The sequence below is a fragment of the Macaca mulatta genome, chromosome 19, assembly GCF_049350105.2.
Source record: "Macaca mulatta isolate MMU2019108-1 chromosome 19, T2T-MMU8v2.0, whole genome shotgun sequence".
NCBI lineage: Eukaryota > Metazoa > Chordata > Mammalia > Primates > Cercopithecidae > Macaca > Macaca mulatta.
In genome coordinates this window covers 9436078-9453103 of record NC_133424.1, presented here as the reverse complement: position 1 = coordinate 9453103, position 17026 = coordinate 9436078, and the positions used below count along the sequence as shown (strand labels likewise).

At 54.9% G+C, this 17026-nt stretch overlaps 1 protein-coding gene across 10 annotated transcripts in view; it reads left to right on the top strand.

Annotated features, from left to right (window-relative positions):
- The window catches only part of ADAMTS10 (ADAM metallopeptidase with thrombospondin type 1 motif 10), a 32067-nt gene extending 15631 nt beyond the window's left edge, over positions 1-16436 (top strand). For 2 of the 10 annotated variants that reach the window (XM_015122750.3, XM_015122749.3), the window contains 14 exons: positions 3372-3479; positions 4149-4294; positions 4389-4452; positions 6440-6542; positions 6846-6979; positions 7066-7189; positions 9509-9589; positions 9684-9847; positions 9934-10060; positions 10150-10279; positions 10741-10945; positions 11118-11294; positions 11372-11531; positions 15685-16436. In XM_015122750.3, the coding sequence (XP_014978236.2) occupies positions 3372-3479; positions 4149-4294; positions 4389-4452; positions 6440-6542; positions 6846-6979; positions 7066-7189; positions 9509-9589; positions 9684-9847; positions 9934-10060; positions 10150-10279; positions 10741-10945; positions 11118-11294; positions 11372-11531; positions 15685-15794 (1833 nt within the window). In that variant the 3' untranslated portion in view covers positions 15795-16436. 10 annotated transcript variants of the gene reach the window in all.
- Positions 16437-17026: the final 590 nt, after the last annotated feature.

Sequence of the window (17026 nt, the reverse complement as noted above, 5' to 3'; positions counted from 1 at the left end):
CGGGAAGGGGGATGGGGTGAGCCCCCATGGGGATCTGGGAGGACAGAGGTGCATGGAGTGTGCAAAATGTCCTAAGCAATCAGACAGTGCTTGGGAACAAAAATGGGATCCCTTGCTTCTCCAGACCCCTGATTTGAGGGGAGGGCTGGGCTGGGGGGCCACCTTCTCTGTCTGGTACATCAGACCACCTGTGGGCTACAGCAGGATCAAAGTCTCAAGACCTCTCATGGGGCAGTTTTTAACTAAACATCCAGTCCTGATGGAAATAATTTCCCTGGGGATGAACTATCTTCCCTACTTGGCAAAGAACTAGACAGAACCTTCCAGGGACTCCCTGTCTGGAGGAGCTCTGAGCCTCCTGACCTCTCCCCACTCTTTCCCGAGGTTTAAACTCCCAAAGCCCTATTCGTGCATAGAGAAAGGAGTTGGGGGTAGGGGGTTCCACTCCCAGCTCCTCCCAGGAAGCTGGAGACCTACCGGCTTCCTGCTTCAGCCACCAGCATTCAGCCGCGGTCTGCTCCTCCTCTGCCCACCTGCCTCGATTCCCTAAATGCACCCCTAAGCTCCTCAAAGTCTCAGCCCTAGGGGCCCAGGCCCAGCCCTAGTTCTTCACACCCTCACAACTCAAAGGATCAGAGTTTTTGTGATGCCGTGTTCACGCAAAGCAGAGGGCAAGCAGCTGCCAAATTGCCCTCCCTCCATTCCACTGCAAGACAGAGACAAACCCTGGAAAAATTTCTTTTTTTTTTTCTTTTTTTTTTTTTTTTTTTTTTGAGACGGAGTCTCACTCTGTTGCCCAGGCTGGAGTGCAGTGGCCGGATCTCAGCTCACTGCAAGCTCCGCCTCCCAGGTTTACACCATTCTCCTGCCTCAGCCTCCCGAGTAGCTGGGACTACAGGCGCCCGCCACCTCGCCTGGCTAGTTTTTTGTATTTTTTAGTAGAGACGGGGTTTCACCGTATTAGCCAGGATGGGCTCGATCTCCTGACCTCGTGATCCACCCATCTCGGCCTCCCAAAGTGCAGGGATTACAGGCTTGAGCCACCGCGCCCGGCCAAAATTTCTATTTCATTGACATCCCACCCTTGAGCCCCTGCACCCTAACTTAGCTGGCAACTACAGCACCCTCTAAGGAATTCCTAAAGAATTCCGAAGCTAATCCTCACCATCTGCTGTGACCCAGGTATCCTAACAACGATCGTGGTATCTGACGTTTACTGAGCTCTCACTATGTGCTAAGCATGTGCTGGGTATCATCATCTAAACTCCTGACAATCCTATTAGCCCCCAAGTTACAGAGAAAGGGACTGGGGCATAGCATAGGGAGGGTGACTTGTCCAAGGCCACAGTTCAAGACTATGACAGAGCTGGGATATAAATAGATCTCTCATGACTCTCCAAATTTTACAAAGGGGCAGGGGAGGGGAGGAGCTGTCAAAACATCAAGCTTGGGCTGGCACTGGCTATATGTTGAATTGAGCCTTCCTTTTAGTTTTTGAAGGAACATCTTTCAGGCCCTCTTGACAAAGGGGGATTTATTTACTTCATGTGACCTGGTTAATATATGTAAAGGTTCAGCCTAGTGCCTAGTCCAGAGATAGCGGTGGTCATTGTTACCCCATAATGGCATTGGTGCAAGTCCTTTCTTATCTATCCTGTCACATGCCTCATAGCCATTTATATAGGCAAGGCAGGCATTAGGCTGCCCATCTTGTAGATGAGTAAACTGAGGCCCAGAGAGGGGAAATATGTTGCAGGTCAATAGCAGAGTTGAGGTCTCTGCACAACTCAATATGCCACAGTGCCTCCTTGTGGAGAGGAGGCCAAAAGCAGGGCTGAAATCATTCTCTTGAGGTGTCAGAAGTGGGATTGCGACCCGGCTGATGTAATATTTTTAGATATGGCCAGGAGGACACAGGCTAAGTTTATAGCTGAGAAGTGTCCTCTAAAACGCAGAAGGCAGAGACTCTAGAGGACCTTTGAGTTAGAATGTGTCTGAGAGTAACTCTTCCAACTTCTCACGTATGTACAGGTATCTCTAAGGGGCTGACCTAGGAAGGGTCCTTTCCAATGGCCATTGATTGATCCAGTCCCACAACTGGAAAGCTTACAAGAATTGGGTTCAAAGAGGGGATTACACTTGATAATTACAGAAGGACCACCTACTTCTTTTTTTTTTTTTTTTTTTTTTTTTTTTGAGATGGAGTCTCACTCTGTCGCCCAGGCTGGAGTGCAGTGGCATGATCTCGGCTCACTGCAAGCTCTGCCTCCCAGGTTCATGCCATTCTCCTGCCTCAGCCTCCCAAGTAGCTGGGACTACAGGTGCCCACCACCACGCCTGGCTAATTTTTTGTATTTTTAGTAGAGACAGGGTTTCATCAAGTTAGCCAGGATGGTCTCGATCTCCTGACCTTGTGATCTGCCCACCTCGGCCTCCCAAAGTGCTGGGATTACAGGCGTGAGCCACTGCACCCGGCCAGGACCACCTACTTCTTAGAGGAAAGATGGTGGGAGGTTGCTTAGGATGTGGGCCAAGAGGGTCAGAGATTTTGCTTCACCTGAACTCAGTGGGGCTTCTCCAGGGATATTAACCTGGACTTTAAGGGTCAGAGTGAGTCCCTGGGACTGGTCCAGCCTGTGTAGGATTCAGACGGGAAGAAGGTGCGGATTTTTCACCTGGAGAAAGACAGGAATGTCCCACACAAACCTAATTTGGCATTGTCCCCTCCCAAACTTCCACCCCTCCCCATAGCTTAAAAGTGTTGGGGGCTTCTCCAGTTTAGATGGGGGAACAAAGAGAACCAACAAGCTGGAAAAAACTAGAGTTGAGGCCTTTGGCCTAGTCATCATCCAGGCCGATTTCTCAGAACCACTACTTTCTCTTCAGCTACTTTGCCCACCCCATAATAGAACCCCAAATCCTTCCTGTTCATTCCTCAGTAGGTCCCAAGTTTCCTTCCAGAAACTCAGAAGGCACCAGAAGCTGAATTGCAAAGTTTATTAGAGCACAGACTCTGAATTAAAGAGCTGAGTTAAACTCCAGGCTACTCCCTTAGTAGTTGTGTGACCTCTAGCAAGTGACCTTACCTGTCTAAAGCTTGGTTTTCTCCCAGTAAGATGGGGTAGTACTGCCTAAAGGGGTATATGGCATGTATAAGGTGTTCCATAAATGGAGCTTATTGGCAGAGGATAAGTCACAGGCCATGCCCCGCAAGGGGATGCACGAAGACCCACTGAGAGCCAGGAAGGGAGTACGGTGCTCTCTGCTCCAGGGCCGGCAGTGAGCCGGACATCTGGGTCCTCCCAAGCCGGGCGGGCTGCCCCAGGGAGGAATAGAGGGGGGCGAGCCTGAGCGGGCGCCTCGGCCCGCAGGAGGTCTGCAGCGAGCTGTGGTGTCTGAGCAAGAGCAACCGGTGCATCACCAACAGCATCCCGGCCGCCGAGGGCACGCTGTGCCAGACGCACACCATCGACAAGGGGGTGAGCGCCGGCCAGGGCCCCCAACCGGGCCACGCCCCGGATCCACCTCCCGAGTTGGCCACGCCCACTTGTCCTTTGGCCTATTGTCTGCTCCCTCCCGTATTGGACACGCCCGCCATCTATACTCCCTCGGCTGCGGCCACGCCTACTGCATGCTCGTTCCCTCGTTGGCCACGCCCACCACCTATGCGTCCCTCGGTTCTGGCCACGCCTACTGTTTGCTCACTCCGGCGTTTTCCACGCCCACCGTCTAATAATTTCCTCGGCTCTGGCCACGCCTACTATTTGCTCTCTCCCTTATTGGCCACGCCCATCCCCTGTGCGGCCCTTGGCTCTGGCCACGCCTACTGCCTGTAGGTCCCTCCCCCAGCCTGAAGCCACGCCCCACCTCGTCTCGAAGCTTATCGTGGTCCTGTCTATACCCCTCCCCGTTCAGCTCGCTGTGCTCAGGCCACGCCTCTCGCTTGTAGCTTGTCTGTCTCCCAGACCACTCTCCTACGTAACCTAAACCTGTCCCTATTTTCAGACCCCGCCTCTGCCCATCCCCTTCCTGCCCCATCCTGAAGAGGCTGAGATTTCTTTGGCTGGGGCCTGGAGTGGGGAACGGTGCATGGGGCCCGCAAGTGTTCTCCGGGCTGGACTCACTCCTTCCTGTCTCCCCCAACCCAGTGGTGCTACAAACGGGTCTGTGTCCCCTTCGGGTCGCGCCCGGAAGGCGTGGACGGAGCCTGGGGGCCGTGGACTCCTTGGGGCGACTGCAGCCGGACGTGTGGCGGCGGCGTGTCCTCTTCCAGCCGTCACTGCGACAGCCCCAGGTCAGCCCTCAGGACCCCCACCCGGAAGGGCAGCGCGACCCCCGCCCCCATCTCCCCCTGCCTCATCTCTCTTCTATCCCACCACCCCTTCCAGGCCAACCGTCGGGGGCAAGTACTGTCTGGGTGAGAGAAGGCGGCACCGCTCCTGCAACACGGATGTGAGTTCCCCCAAACCTCTTGAGGAGTAGGGGGAGGAAGCATTAAAAAAAGCTATCAGAGGCCTGGCACAGTGGCCCATGCCTGTAATTCCAACATTGTGCGAGGCCAAGGCGGGCGGATCACCTGAGGTCAGGAGTTTGAGACTAGCCTGGCCAACATGGCGAACTCTGTCTCTACTAAAAATGCAAAAATTAGCCGGGCGTGGTGGTGGACTCCTGTAATCCCAGCTATTCGGGAGACTGAGGCAGGAGAATCGCTTGAACCCGGGAGGCGGAGGATGCAGTGAGCTGAGATCACACCACTGCAATCCAGCCTGGGTGACAGAGCAAAACTCCATCTCAAAAGAAAAAAAAAAAAGCTATCAGAGTGCTTCATTCGGGCACCTGCTGCCTCCTAGGGAACCTGCAGCTGCCACCCCTCTCTTCCCTCCTCTCCCTAACCCCCACCACCTTCCCATCCGCAACGCCTCCTCCTTAAAGACCTGGCCCCTTCCAGCTCTCTTCTTCCTGCATTTAGACTACGAGACCCCACCTTGAAATCACTGCTTGGCCCTCACAACCCCCTACCATCCAGTCTGTCCCTTCCCTTTACAGCCCAACTTCCCCCGAAGAGTCCCACCCCTGCCTTCTGCCATCCCCCAAAGTTGTAGCTGAAGCTTCCTCTCACCAAACCCAGTGACTGGTGTCTGTCCTCTGCTTGTGCCCTCAGCTGACCTAGGACCACCGGTGAGCAGCAAGAAGTTTGCTGGGGAGGGGGTGTTTCAGAGGGCAGTGAGAGCTTTGGACTTCTCAGCCTCCTATTTGGGGAAACCCAGGTCTTCAGAGAATCCACATGCTGGCACCTTCTATAAACCCTGATCCCTTCCAGACTTTCTCTCTCAAGAAAGACTCCATGTGGCCAGGCGCAGTAGCTCACGCCTGTAATCCCAGCACTTTGGGAGGCTGAGGCAGGTGGATCACCTGAGGTCAAGAGTTCAAGACCAGCCTGACCAACATGACAAAACCCTGTCTCTATTAAAAATACAAAAATTAGGCTGGGCGCAGTGGCTCACACCTGCAATCCCAGCCTTTTGGGAGGCCGAGGCAGGTGTATCACCTGAGGTCAGAAATTCAAGACCAGCCTGGCTAACATGGTAAAACACCGCTTCTACTAAAAATACAAAAAAGTACCTAGACGTGGTGGCGGGCGCCTGTAATCCCAGCTACTCAGGAGGCTGAGGCAGGAGAATCACTTGAACCTGGGAAGCGGAGGTTGCAGTGAGCCAAGATTGCGTCATTGCATTCCAGCTTGGGCAACAAAAGCGAAACTCTGTCTAAAAGGAGAAAAAAAAAAAAAGGCCGGGCGCGGTGGCTCACGCCTGTAGTCCCAGCTGCTTGGGAGGCTGAGGCAGGAAAATGGTGTGAACCCACGAGGCTGAGCTTGCAGTGAGCCAAGATGGCACCACTGCACTCTAGCCTGGGTGACAGAGTGAGACTCCGTCTCAAAAAAAAAAAAAACAAAAAACAAATACAACAATTAGCCAGGCACAGTGGCACACACCTGTAATCCCAGCTACTCCGGAGGCTGAGGCAGGAGAATCACTTGAACCCAGGAGATGGAGGTTGCAGTGAGCCGAGATCGTGCCACTGTACTCCAACCTGAGCGACAGAGTGAGATTTTGCCTCAAAAAAAAAAAAAAAAAGGAAAGAAAAAACACGCAAGCAAGCAAGAAAGATTCCATTGTCTGAAACGAGAAATCCAAGTGTGTCCTGCCCAGCTCACCCCCAAACCTCTAATGCGGGATCCAGTCCTATCTCAGATGTGTCTAAATGCCCAGCCCAGGCTACCTTCCAGGCCTAGTCTCACCCAGACCATCACACCATCCTCCCTGGCCTCCCTGCCTCTAGCCTCCCTCCTCCAGCCCATCCTTCTCTGAGCACCCCTTTTCTGCTCTGACTCCATCCCCGCAAACCTGGTCTCCCTCCATCTCTCCTCTCCTGCCCCCAGGACTGCCCGCCTGGCTCCCAGGACTTCAGAGAAATGCAGTGTTCTGAATTCGACAGCATCCCCTTCCGTGGGAAATTCTACACGTGGAAAACGTACCGGGGAGGTGAGTGTGGGACTCCGAAGGCCGTGGGGCTGTGAAGGGCAGCTGTGGGAGTGTCCATCAGCCGGTGGATGAATGCAGCATCCCGGGGTCTGCCCTGAGCCCTGTCCCCACCCAGGGAGCCAGAGTACCCAGGATACGGTACCATGGGGGTTCAACTGGACGCTGGGAGCCCCCACTCCCTCTGCCCAAGCTGCCCATCCTCTTGGGTCTGGGGTCTGTCCCGCTTGGCCTCACTCCCCTAGGGAGCGAGGAAGGAGTTCCAGGGTGGCCTGGCCCGTGGGGTGACGGGGCCGTGCCCCCCAGGGGGCGTGAAGGCCTGCTCGCTTACGTGCCTAGCGGAAGGCTTCAACTTCTACACGGAGAGGGCAGCAGCCGTGGTGGACGGGACACCCTGCCGTCCAGACACGGTGGACATTTGCGTCAGCGGCGAATGCAAGGTGGAGGGGACTCCCAGGGAGGTGGAGAGGGGATAGGGAGCGGAGGTGGGTTAGGGGGTCGCCTTGCTCACCCCTTCTCCACGCAGCACGTGGGCTGCGACCGAGTCCTGGGCTCCGACGTGCGGGAGGACAAGTGCCGAGTGTGTGGCGGTGACGGCAGTGCCTGCGAGACCATTGAGGGCGTCTTCAGCCCAGCCTCACCTGGGGCCGGTGAGAGCCTCCAGCTTCCCTCCCACGCTCCTTGCATGGGCCAGCTGGCTGGGGGTGGAGCTAATCCCACTGCAGTAGCTGAGAACACTAACTCCTCAGACCCCAGGGGCCCCGTGGAGTGTCAGGAGTCCCCAAAAGTCCTGGGGACTCAGCCAGGTGAAGTGGCTCAAGCCTGTAATCCCATCGCTTTGGGAGGCTGAGGCAGGAGGATCACTTGAGACCAGGAGTTGAGACCAGCCTGGCCAACGTGGTGAAACCCCATTTCTACTAAAAATACAAAAATTAGCCGGACATGGTGGTGAGCACCTGTAATCACAGCTACTCGGGAGGCGGAGGCACGAGAATTGCTTGAACCTGCGAGGTGGAGATTGCAGTGAGCCGAGATCACGCCACTGCACTCCAGCCAGAGCGAGACTCTATCTCAAAAAAAAAAAGAGTGTCTCAGGAGATGGGACCCTGAATCTCTCTCCTCTGCCTCCTGGAGGAGCTCCTGCCACGTCTGGGTGGAAGCGAGTGTCACTTTCCATCCTCCGTGAGCCAGAGGAGCTGGGGGAATGTTCTATGCCAGCAAGGAAAGGCTTCCTATGGGAGGGGATATTCAGAAAGTGTTGAAAGCACCTTTTCCAGCTTGGGCTTTGGGCGAGTGAGAGAGAGCCCAGGGAGTGGGCAAGAGGGGAGGAGGCTCAGGAAATATCTGGAAGGCTGCACAAGCCGAGTGTGTCCAGGTGAGGCAGGAGTAGGTGGCAGAGTGTGAGTTTCCTTCCCCAGGTGGCGTCCCATTGGGGTTTTACAATAAGCAGCCTGGTCACTGGCATCAAAAGTGAGACAGGCATGGTGGCTCACGCCTGTAATCCCAGTGCTTTGGGAGGCTGAAGTGGGAGAATCCCTTGAGCCCAGAAGTTTGAGACCAGCCTGGGCAACTCAGGGAGACCCCAACTCTACAAAAAGAAAAAAAAAAAATTTTTTTTTTGAGACGGAATCTCACTCTGTCACCCAGGCTAGAGTGCAGTGGCTTGATCTTGGCTCACTGCATCCTCTGCCTCCCAGGTTCAAGAAATTCTCCTGCCTCACCCTCCCAAGTAGCCGGGACTACAGACGTGCACTATACACCCGGTTAATTTTTGGATCTTTAGAAGAGATGGGGTTTCACCATATTGGCCAGGCTGGTCTGGAACTCCTGACCTCAAGTGATCCGCCCGCCTAGGCCTCCCAAAGTGCTAGAATTACAGGTGTGAGCCACCACACCCGGCCAAACGCTACAAAATTCTTTTTTGGGGGGTCTCGCTCTGTCACCCAGGCTAGAGTGCAGTGGCGCCATCTCGGCTCACTACAAGCTCCGCCTCCTGAGTTCACACCATTCTCTTGCCTCAGCCTCCCAAGCAGCTGGGACTACAGGTGCCCACAACCACACCTGGCTAATTTTTTGTATTTTTAGTAGAGACGGGGTTTCACCGTGTTAGCCAGGACGGTCTCAATCTCCTGACGTCATGATCCACCCACCTCAGCCTCCCAAGGTGCTGGGATTACAGGCATGAGCCACCGCACCCGGCTACAAAATTATTTTAATTAGGTGGGTGTGGTGGCATACACCTGTAGTTCCAGGTACTTGGGAGGCTGAGAGGCAGGAGGATCCCTTGAGCCCAGGAGGTCAAGGCTGCTGTAAGCTATGATCGCACCACTGCACTCCAGCCTGGGTGACAGAGTGAGATCCTGTATTTAAAAAAAAAAAAAAGAAAAACTGGGAGGCTCATACCGGCATACCGGTAGTCCCAGCACTTTCGGAGGCTGAGGCAAGAGGATCACTTGAGCCCAGGAGTTTTGAGACCAGCCTGAGCAACTTAAGGAGACCCCAACTCTACAAAAAAAAAAAAAAAAGAAAAAGAAAAAGAAAGTTTTTTTTAGTTAGCCAGGTGTGGTGGCTCATGCCTGTAGTCCCAGCTACTCGAGAAGCTGAGGTGGGAGGATCACTTGAGCCTAGGAGTCTGAGGCTACAGTGAGCCAAGATCACTCCACTGCACTCCAGCCTGGGCAACATAGAGATCCTGTCTCCAAAAAAGAAAGAAAGAGAAAAAAAAAAATCCCAACCCAGCCATTTCCTAGCAGTCAAATCTGGTCAAGTTCCTTAACTTCTCTGAGCCTCAGTTTTGTCATCCCTAAAATGGGGATAATGAAATACCTGGTTCACAAGGGTGGGGCAGAGGTGCAGTCAGATGTGCATTTAGTGCGGTAACAGCTGTTATCCTCATGGGCCAGGGACAGGGGAGGCAGACAGGTGTTGGGGACATGCCAAGTGGGTGACATCTGAGCTCTGCTGTTCAGGGTACGAGGATGTCGTCTGGATTCCCAAAGGCTCCGTCCACATCTTCATCCAGGATCTGAACCTCTCTCTCAGTCACTTGGGTGAGCAGACGGTGGGGAGGGGATGAGGATTAGGGGTCAGTGGGGAGGGAGGTTTCAACATGTCTGGAATTCTGAACCCTGCACTGTCCCCCAGCCCTGAAAGGAGACCAGGAGTCCCTGCTGCTGGAGGGGCTGCCCGGGACCCCCCAGCCCCACCGCCTGCCCCTGGCTGGGACCACCTTTCAGCTGCGACAGGGGCCAGACCAGTTCCAGAGTCTGGAAGCCCTGGGACCGATTAATGCCTCTCTCATCGTCATGGTAACAGGGAGACTGGGGGCAAGGTGCAGCCTTTGGTATTAGAGACTCCGTGCCATCCTTACACTGACTGCCGCCCCTTCTTCCAGGTGCTGGCCCGGACCGAGCTGCCTGCCCTCCGCTACCGCTTCAATGCCCCCATCACCCGTGACTCCCTGCCCCCGTACTCCTGGCACTATGCGCCCTGGACCAAGTGCTCGGCCCAGTGTGCAGGCGGTGAGGCCGGGGATGGGGACAGCACAAGATACCTGGGCTGAGGTTCTCTGGGCCGGGAGGGGCTGAGCAGGCCTCTCACCCTCCCCCAGGTAGCCAGGTGCAGGCGGTTGAGTGCCGCAACCAGTTGGACAGCTCCGCGGTCGCCCCCCACTACTGCAGTGCCCACAGCAAGCTGCCCAAGAGGCAGCGCGCCTGCAACACGGAGCCTTGCCCGCCAGAGTGAGTGCCGCCAGGGGGCAGTGTTGCTCAGGGTGGGAGGAGCGTGCTCCCTGGAGTCAAGAGCGAGTGCTCCAGGGGGCTGGGGGCCAGGTTAGTGCAGGATCGGAGTGACAGTGGGCTGAGTGCTGCAGTGATGGTTCTATAGGACTTATGGGGGAGTCCAAGGTAATAGTGCCCCCAAGGTGGCGGTCAAGGTTGCATGGCCCTGGAGTCAGAATGATGGCGCTGCCTGATCACCCGCATTGTCCAAAGATTTATTTGTCCTTAGGGTAATGCACCTCGCTGCCCCCAGTTTGGGTGCAGGCTAACAATGCCCCAAGTGTGGAATGTGGAGGTGCTTGGTGCCGGTATCCATATGAGGCTGGGTGGTTGGAAGGGGAGGGTAGGCTATACTGCCCCCTGCTCTCGTATTGGGACCCCCCTGCCCTGCTTACTTGCTCAGACCCCTTCATCTCCTACAGCTGGGTTGTAGGGAACTGGTCGCGCTGCAGCCGCAGCTGCGATGCGGGCGTGCGCAGCCGCTCGGTCGTGTGCCAGCGCCGCGTCTCGGCCGCGGAGGAGAAGGCGCTGGACGACAGCGCATGCCCGCAGCCGCGCCCACCTGTGCTGGAGGCCTGCCACGGCCCCACTTGCCCTCCGGAGTGGGCGGCCCTCGACTGGTCTGAGGTCAGCCGCCCCCTTCCTTCGCGCCCACTCCCTATGCAGAGAGGGACAGGGACTGGGATGCCCAGGTGGGGTGTCCACGGAGAAGCCTCTGCGCGGTCTCCAGGTTAGCTGTCCCATCCTCACTTCGCACTGGGGCAGCACCCTGAGCACGAAACGCCCCTTCCAACTGCAGTGCACCCCCAGCTGCGGGCCGGGCCTCCGCCACCGCGTGGTCCTTTGCAAGAGCGCAGACCACCGTGCCACGCTGCCCCCGGCACACTGCTCACCCGCCGCCAAGCCGCCGGCCACCATGCGCTGCAACTTGCGCCGCTGTCCCCCGGCCCGCTGGGTGGCTGGCGAGTGGGGTGAGGTAGGAGGGTGCGCCTCAGAGGGGTGGGTGCCAGGGCAGGGGCTGCGGGGCAGCAACTGAGTGGTGCCCCCTCGCAGTGCTCTGCACAGTGCGGCTTAGGGCAGCAGCAGCGCTCCGTGCGCTGCACCAGCCACACGGGCCAGGCGTCACACGAGTGCACGGAAGCCCTGCGGCCGCCCACCACGCAGCAGTGTGAAGCCAAGTGCGACAGCCCGACCCCCGGGGACAGCCCTGAAGGTATGTGGGTGACCAGCCAGGGCGCGCCAGGAGGGTCCTGGCCAGAGCCAGCCACAGAGGGCATTGGGGGTCCTGACTATTCATCCTAGAACTTCTGGAACCTCTGAAATGCGTTGCTCTGTCTCTGCCAGGCCGTCCTTCACCATCTTCTCCCTGCAAGCATTTATTAAGTGCCACTGTATGCTGAGTGTTCCAGGCACCCGACCCTCTGTGCACTAAAACTTGTGTCATTTCCCCAGTCACTTTCATAACCTGTACCTATTCATCTCCACCTGTAGCACAATTTACTGAATATTTTTCCTTTAAATCGGTTTTTCAACCTCAGGCACTAGTGACATTTTGAGCTAGATGATTGTCATGGGGAGCTGTCCAGCGCATTGTAGGGTTTTTGTTTGTTTTTGTTTTTTGGAGAGATGGGATCTTGCTGTGTTACTCTGGTCTCCAACTCCTGGTCTCAAGCAATCCTCCCACCTCGGCCTCCCAAAGCGCTGGGATTACAGGCATGAGCCACTGTGCCAGCCTGTAAGATGTTTAGTAGCATCCCTGGCTTCTACCCACTGGGCACCAGTAGCAACCCTCTCCCAAGTTATGACAACTAAAAATGTCTCCAGACATTGCCCAGTGTCCCCTGGGGGGTCAAAATCGATCACTTCCCTTGAGAACCACTGCTTGGAAGTATACACATTTTTTTCTGCCTAGGTAAAATTTTTTATTTTTTCATTTACTTTTTTTTTTTTTTTTTTTTGAGGTGGAGTCTTGCTTTATCACCCAGGCTGGAGTGCTGTGACGTGATCTCGGCTCACTGCAAGCTCCGCCTCCTGGGTTCAATCAATTCTCCTGCCTCAGCCCACTGGGTAGCTGGGAGTATAGGTGCCCGCCACCACGCTCAGCTAATTTTTGTATTTTTCGTAGAGACGGGATTTCACCATGTTGGTCAGGCTGGTCTCAAACTCCTGACCTCATGATCCGCCGGCCTTAGCCTCCCAAAGTGCTGGGATTAAAGGCGTGAGCCGCCACACCCGGCCATATTTACTTATTTATTTTTGAGACCGGGACTCACTTTGTCACCCAGGTTGGAGTGCAGCAGAACAATCTCGACTCACTGCACCTCCACCTCCCAGGCTCGAGCGATCCTCCTATCTCAGCCCCTACAAGTCTCCACAAGGACTACAGGCAAAAGCCACAGTGTCCAGTTAATTTTTGTATTCTTTGATAGAGATGGGGTTTCACCATGTTGCCCAGGCTGGTCTTGAACTCCTGGTCTCAAGCAACCTACCCGCCTCAGCCTCCCAGAGTGCTGGGATTACAGGCGTGAGCCACTGCACCTGGCCGCAATTTTTTTTTTTTCTTTTTTTGAAACAGAGTCTCACTCTGTTGCCCAGGCTATAGTGCAGTGGCACAATCTCAGCTCACTGCAATCTCCACTTCCTGGATACAAGTGATTCTCCTGTCTCAGCCGCCTGAGTAGCTGGGATTACAGGCGCGTGCCACCACGCCCAGCTAATTTTTGTATTTTTAGTAGAGACAGTGTTTCACCATATTGGCCAGGCTGGTCTCAAACTCCTGACCTCAGGTGATCTGCCCACCTTGGCGTCCTGAAGTGCAGGGATTACAGGCATGAGCCACCGCACTGGGCCTGTAAATTTATTTTTGATAGAGAACAATTAATTTATTAGTCTGGGCACTGCAACCAAACTACCTGGGTTCATCTTCCACCTCTGTGTTTTTGTTTCTTTATCTGTCAAGGGATGTAAATGATATATTCACTTGAGGGGTGCCCCAGAATGGAGTTGGAATAAAATGATCCACCCAGGCCGGGTGAGGTGACTCAGGGCTGTAATCCCAGCACTTTGGGAGGCTGAACTGGAAAGATTGCCTGAGCCCAGGAGTTGGAGACCAGCCTGAGAAACATAGTAACACAAAAGATAAAATTAGGCTGGGTGTGGTGGCTCACACCTGTACTCCCAACACTTTGGGAGGCCAACGCGGGCAGATCACCTGAGGTCAGGAGTTTGAGACCAACCTGGCCAAAATGGCGAAACCCTAGATCTACTAAAAATACAAAATTAGCCAGGGGTGGTGGCGTGCGCCTGTAATCCCAGCTGAGTGAGGGAGGCTGAGGCAGGAGAATCTCTTGAACCTGGGAGGTGGAGGTTGCAGTGAGCCAAGATTGCGCCACTGCACTCCAGCCTGGGCAACCAAAAAAAAAAAAAATCCATCTGTAGCTTTTAATTTGCCCCAGGTCCTGCCATAAATCACTGGCCGCTAGATGGAAGCCGGTTTCCATCCATAGTCATCAACAGACATCATGATCACACAAAATATGTCAATGCCCGGCAAAATACCCTGACTCACCCACTCAGCTGGGGCTCAAGATCTTCAGTTTTGTTGTTGTTTTGTTTTGTTTTTGTTTTTGTGACAGAATCTTGCTCTGTCGCCCAGGCTGGAGTGCAGTGGCCCGATCTCGGCTCACCGCAAGCTCCGCCTCCCGGATTCACACCATTCTCCTGCCTCAGCCTCCCGAGTAGCTGGGACTACAGGCGCCCGCCACCACGCCTGGCTAATTTTTTGTATTTTTAGTAGAGACGGGATTTCACCGTGTTAGCCAGGATGGTCTCGATCTCCTGACCTCATGATCCGCCTGTCTCAGCCTCCCAAAGTGCTGGGATTACAGGTGTGAGCTACCGCGCCCAGCCTATCTTCAGTTTATTAAAAAGGAAAACAAGTGAGGATTACAGCCCCAATTGGACATTTTTTCCTGGGTGCTATGAAAAGGAACAATGGAAAGGAGAGGGAATATTTGTCTTCTTTTGTTTTATTGGGTGGTGTGTGTTTGTTTGACAGAGTCTCGCTCTGTCGCCCAGGCTACAGTGCAGTGACGCCATCATAGGTCCCTGCAGCCTCCACCTCCTGGGCTGAAGCGATCCTCCAGCCTCAGCCTCTTGAGTAGCTGGGACTATAGACACCTGCCACAACGCCTGGCTAATTTTTCCTTTTTTGTTTGTTTTCTGTTTTGTTTTGAGACAGAGTCTCGCTCTGTCTCCCAGGCTGGAGTGCAATGGCGCAATCTCAGCTCACTGCGACCTCCACCTCCCAGGTTCAGGCAATTCTCCTGCCTCAGCCTCTTGAGTAGCTGGGATTACAGGCACCTGCCACCACGCCCGGCTAATTTTTGTATTTTTAGTAGAGATGGGGTTTCATTACGTCAGCCAGGCTGGTCTCAAACTCACGACCTGAAGTGATCCACCTGCTTCGGCCTCCCAAAGTGCTGGGATTACAGGCATGAGCCACTGCGCCTGGCCTAAGTTTTTCTTTTTTTTTTTTTTTTTTTTTTTTTTTTGAGACGGAGTCTCGCTCTGTCGCCCAGGCTGGAGTGCAGTGGCCTGATCTCAGCTCACTGCAAGCTCCGCTTCCCGGGTTTACGCCATTCTCCTGCCTCAGCCTCCCGAGTAGCTGGGACTACAGGCGCCCGCCACCTCGCCCGGCTAGTTTTTTGTATTTTTAGTAGAGACGGGGTTTCACCATGTTAGCCAGGATGGTCTCGATCTCCTGACCTTGTGATCCGCCCGTCTCGGCCTCCCAAAGTGCTGGGATTACAGGCTTGAGCCACCGCGCCCGGCCAAGTTTTTCTTTTAATTAGTTTTTCTAGACGCAGGGGTCTCACTATGTTGCCCAGGCTGGTCTCGAACTCCTGGGCTCAAGCAATCCTCCCGCCTTGGCCTCCCAAAGTGCTGGGATTACAGGCATGATACACTGTACCCGGCCCTTCTCTTGTGCCTGTGTTGGCCCCCAATCCTTCACTCTCTCTCTTAAATCCTCAAAACAGCCTAGTGACATCGGTGCTATTATAAGCCCCCTTTGATAGTTGAGGAAACTGAGGCACAGAAGCCAGGCGTGGTTTGCTCACACCTGCAGTCCCAACTACTCAGGAGGCTGAGGTGGGAGGATCGCTTGAGCTCAAGAGTTGGAGACCAGCCTGGGCAATATAGCAAGATACCGTCTGTGAAAAAAAAAAAAAAGGTAAATTTAAAAAGAAAGAAACTAAGGCACAGAAAGGCAAAGTCACTGGCCAGGAAGCACTGCAGGTCGTGTGTGCAGCCCTGCGGGGAGGGAGGCTGAGACCTGATTTTCCTTCCTTCTCCCGCCCCGGCAGAGTGCAAGGATGTGAACAAGGTCGCCTACTGCCCCCTGGTGCTCAAATTTCAGTTCTGCAGCCGAGCCTACTTCCGCCAGATGTGCTGCAAAACCTGCCAGGGCCACTAAGGAGCGCGCGGCACCCGGAGCCACAGCTGGCGGGGTCTCTGCCTCCAGCCCTGCAGTGGGCCGGCCAGAGGGGGCCCCAGGGGGGCGGGAACTGGGAGGGAAGGGTGAGACGGAGCCGGAAGTTATTTATTGGGAACCCCTGCAGGGCCCCTGGCTAGGGAATGGAGAGGGGCTGGCTGCCCCCCCCGAGGGCCCCTCTTCAGCATCCCCCGCTTCCAGTTCACGTAGAGAGACCCCCTCCAGGGTGGGTCTGGGGAGGGGACAGCTGTTCACCCCAGCACCCTTTGCACCCACCCTTAGGGAGTCCCCAACACTCCCCCACTCCTTTGATGGGAATATGTACTGTGAAGAGTAGGGGTGGGGAGGGGGTCTGCTGGTGCCCTGCCCCCCAGCACTGCCCTACCCCTCCACTCCGAGCTGGGGGGAGTCTCTGTCTGCTATGGGAGACGGGGGGGTAGCACCACCTCCCTGACACCTTCCCCTGACCTGACCAGGGGGAGGATCCACCCCAACCTCTGCCCTGCCTGCCCCAGGGGCACCCCAACATCCAGGCCACCCCCTCATGGTGCTACAGACCCTGCCCTGGGGCCCACACACTCCTGCCAGGAAGCCCTACATCAGTAAAGTTCTGTCTTGTGTAGATTTCTACGAGTTGCGGCGTGTGTGTGTCACTGCATGCAGTAGCACCCACCCAGGTCTGGAAAGGACCACCCATTCTCCCAGGTCTCCCCAGCAGCCAAAATGGGACTTTTTTTTTTTTTTTTTTGGTGAGACAGGATCCCTGTCGCCCAGCTATGCCTATCATAGCTCACTGCAGCCTTGATCTCCTGGGCTCAAACAATCCTCCCACCTCCACCTCCTGAATAGCTGGAGCTACAGGCGTGCACCACCACACCCAGCTGATTTTTAAATTTTTGTAGAGACAAGGTCTCGCTATGTTGCCCAAGCTGGTCTGGAACTCCTGGGCTCAAGCAATCCTCCCACCTCAACCTCCCAAAGTGCTGGGATTACAGGCATGAGCCACCATGCCCAGCCAGAAGGGGAGCTTTAACAATGCAAACAGGAACCCGGGGATTATAGGAGAAAAGTACAACAGCTTCTCATGGAAGCTTTTCTTTTTTCTTTTTTCTTTTCTTTTTTTTTTTTTTTTTTTTTTTTTTTTTCTTTTTTGACAGGATCTCACTCTGTAGCCCAGGCTGGAGTTCAGTGTCACGATCTCAGCTCACTGCAGC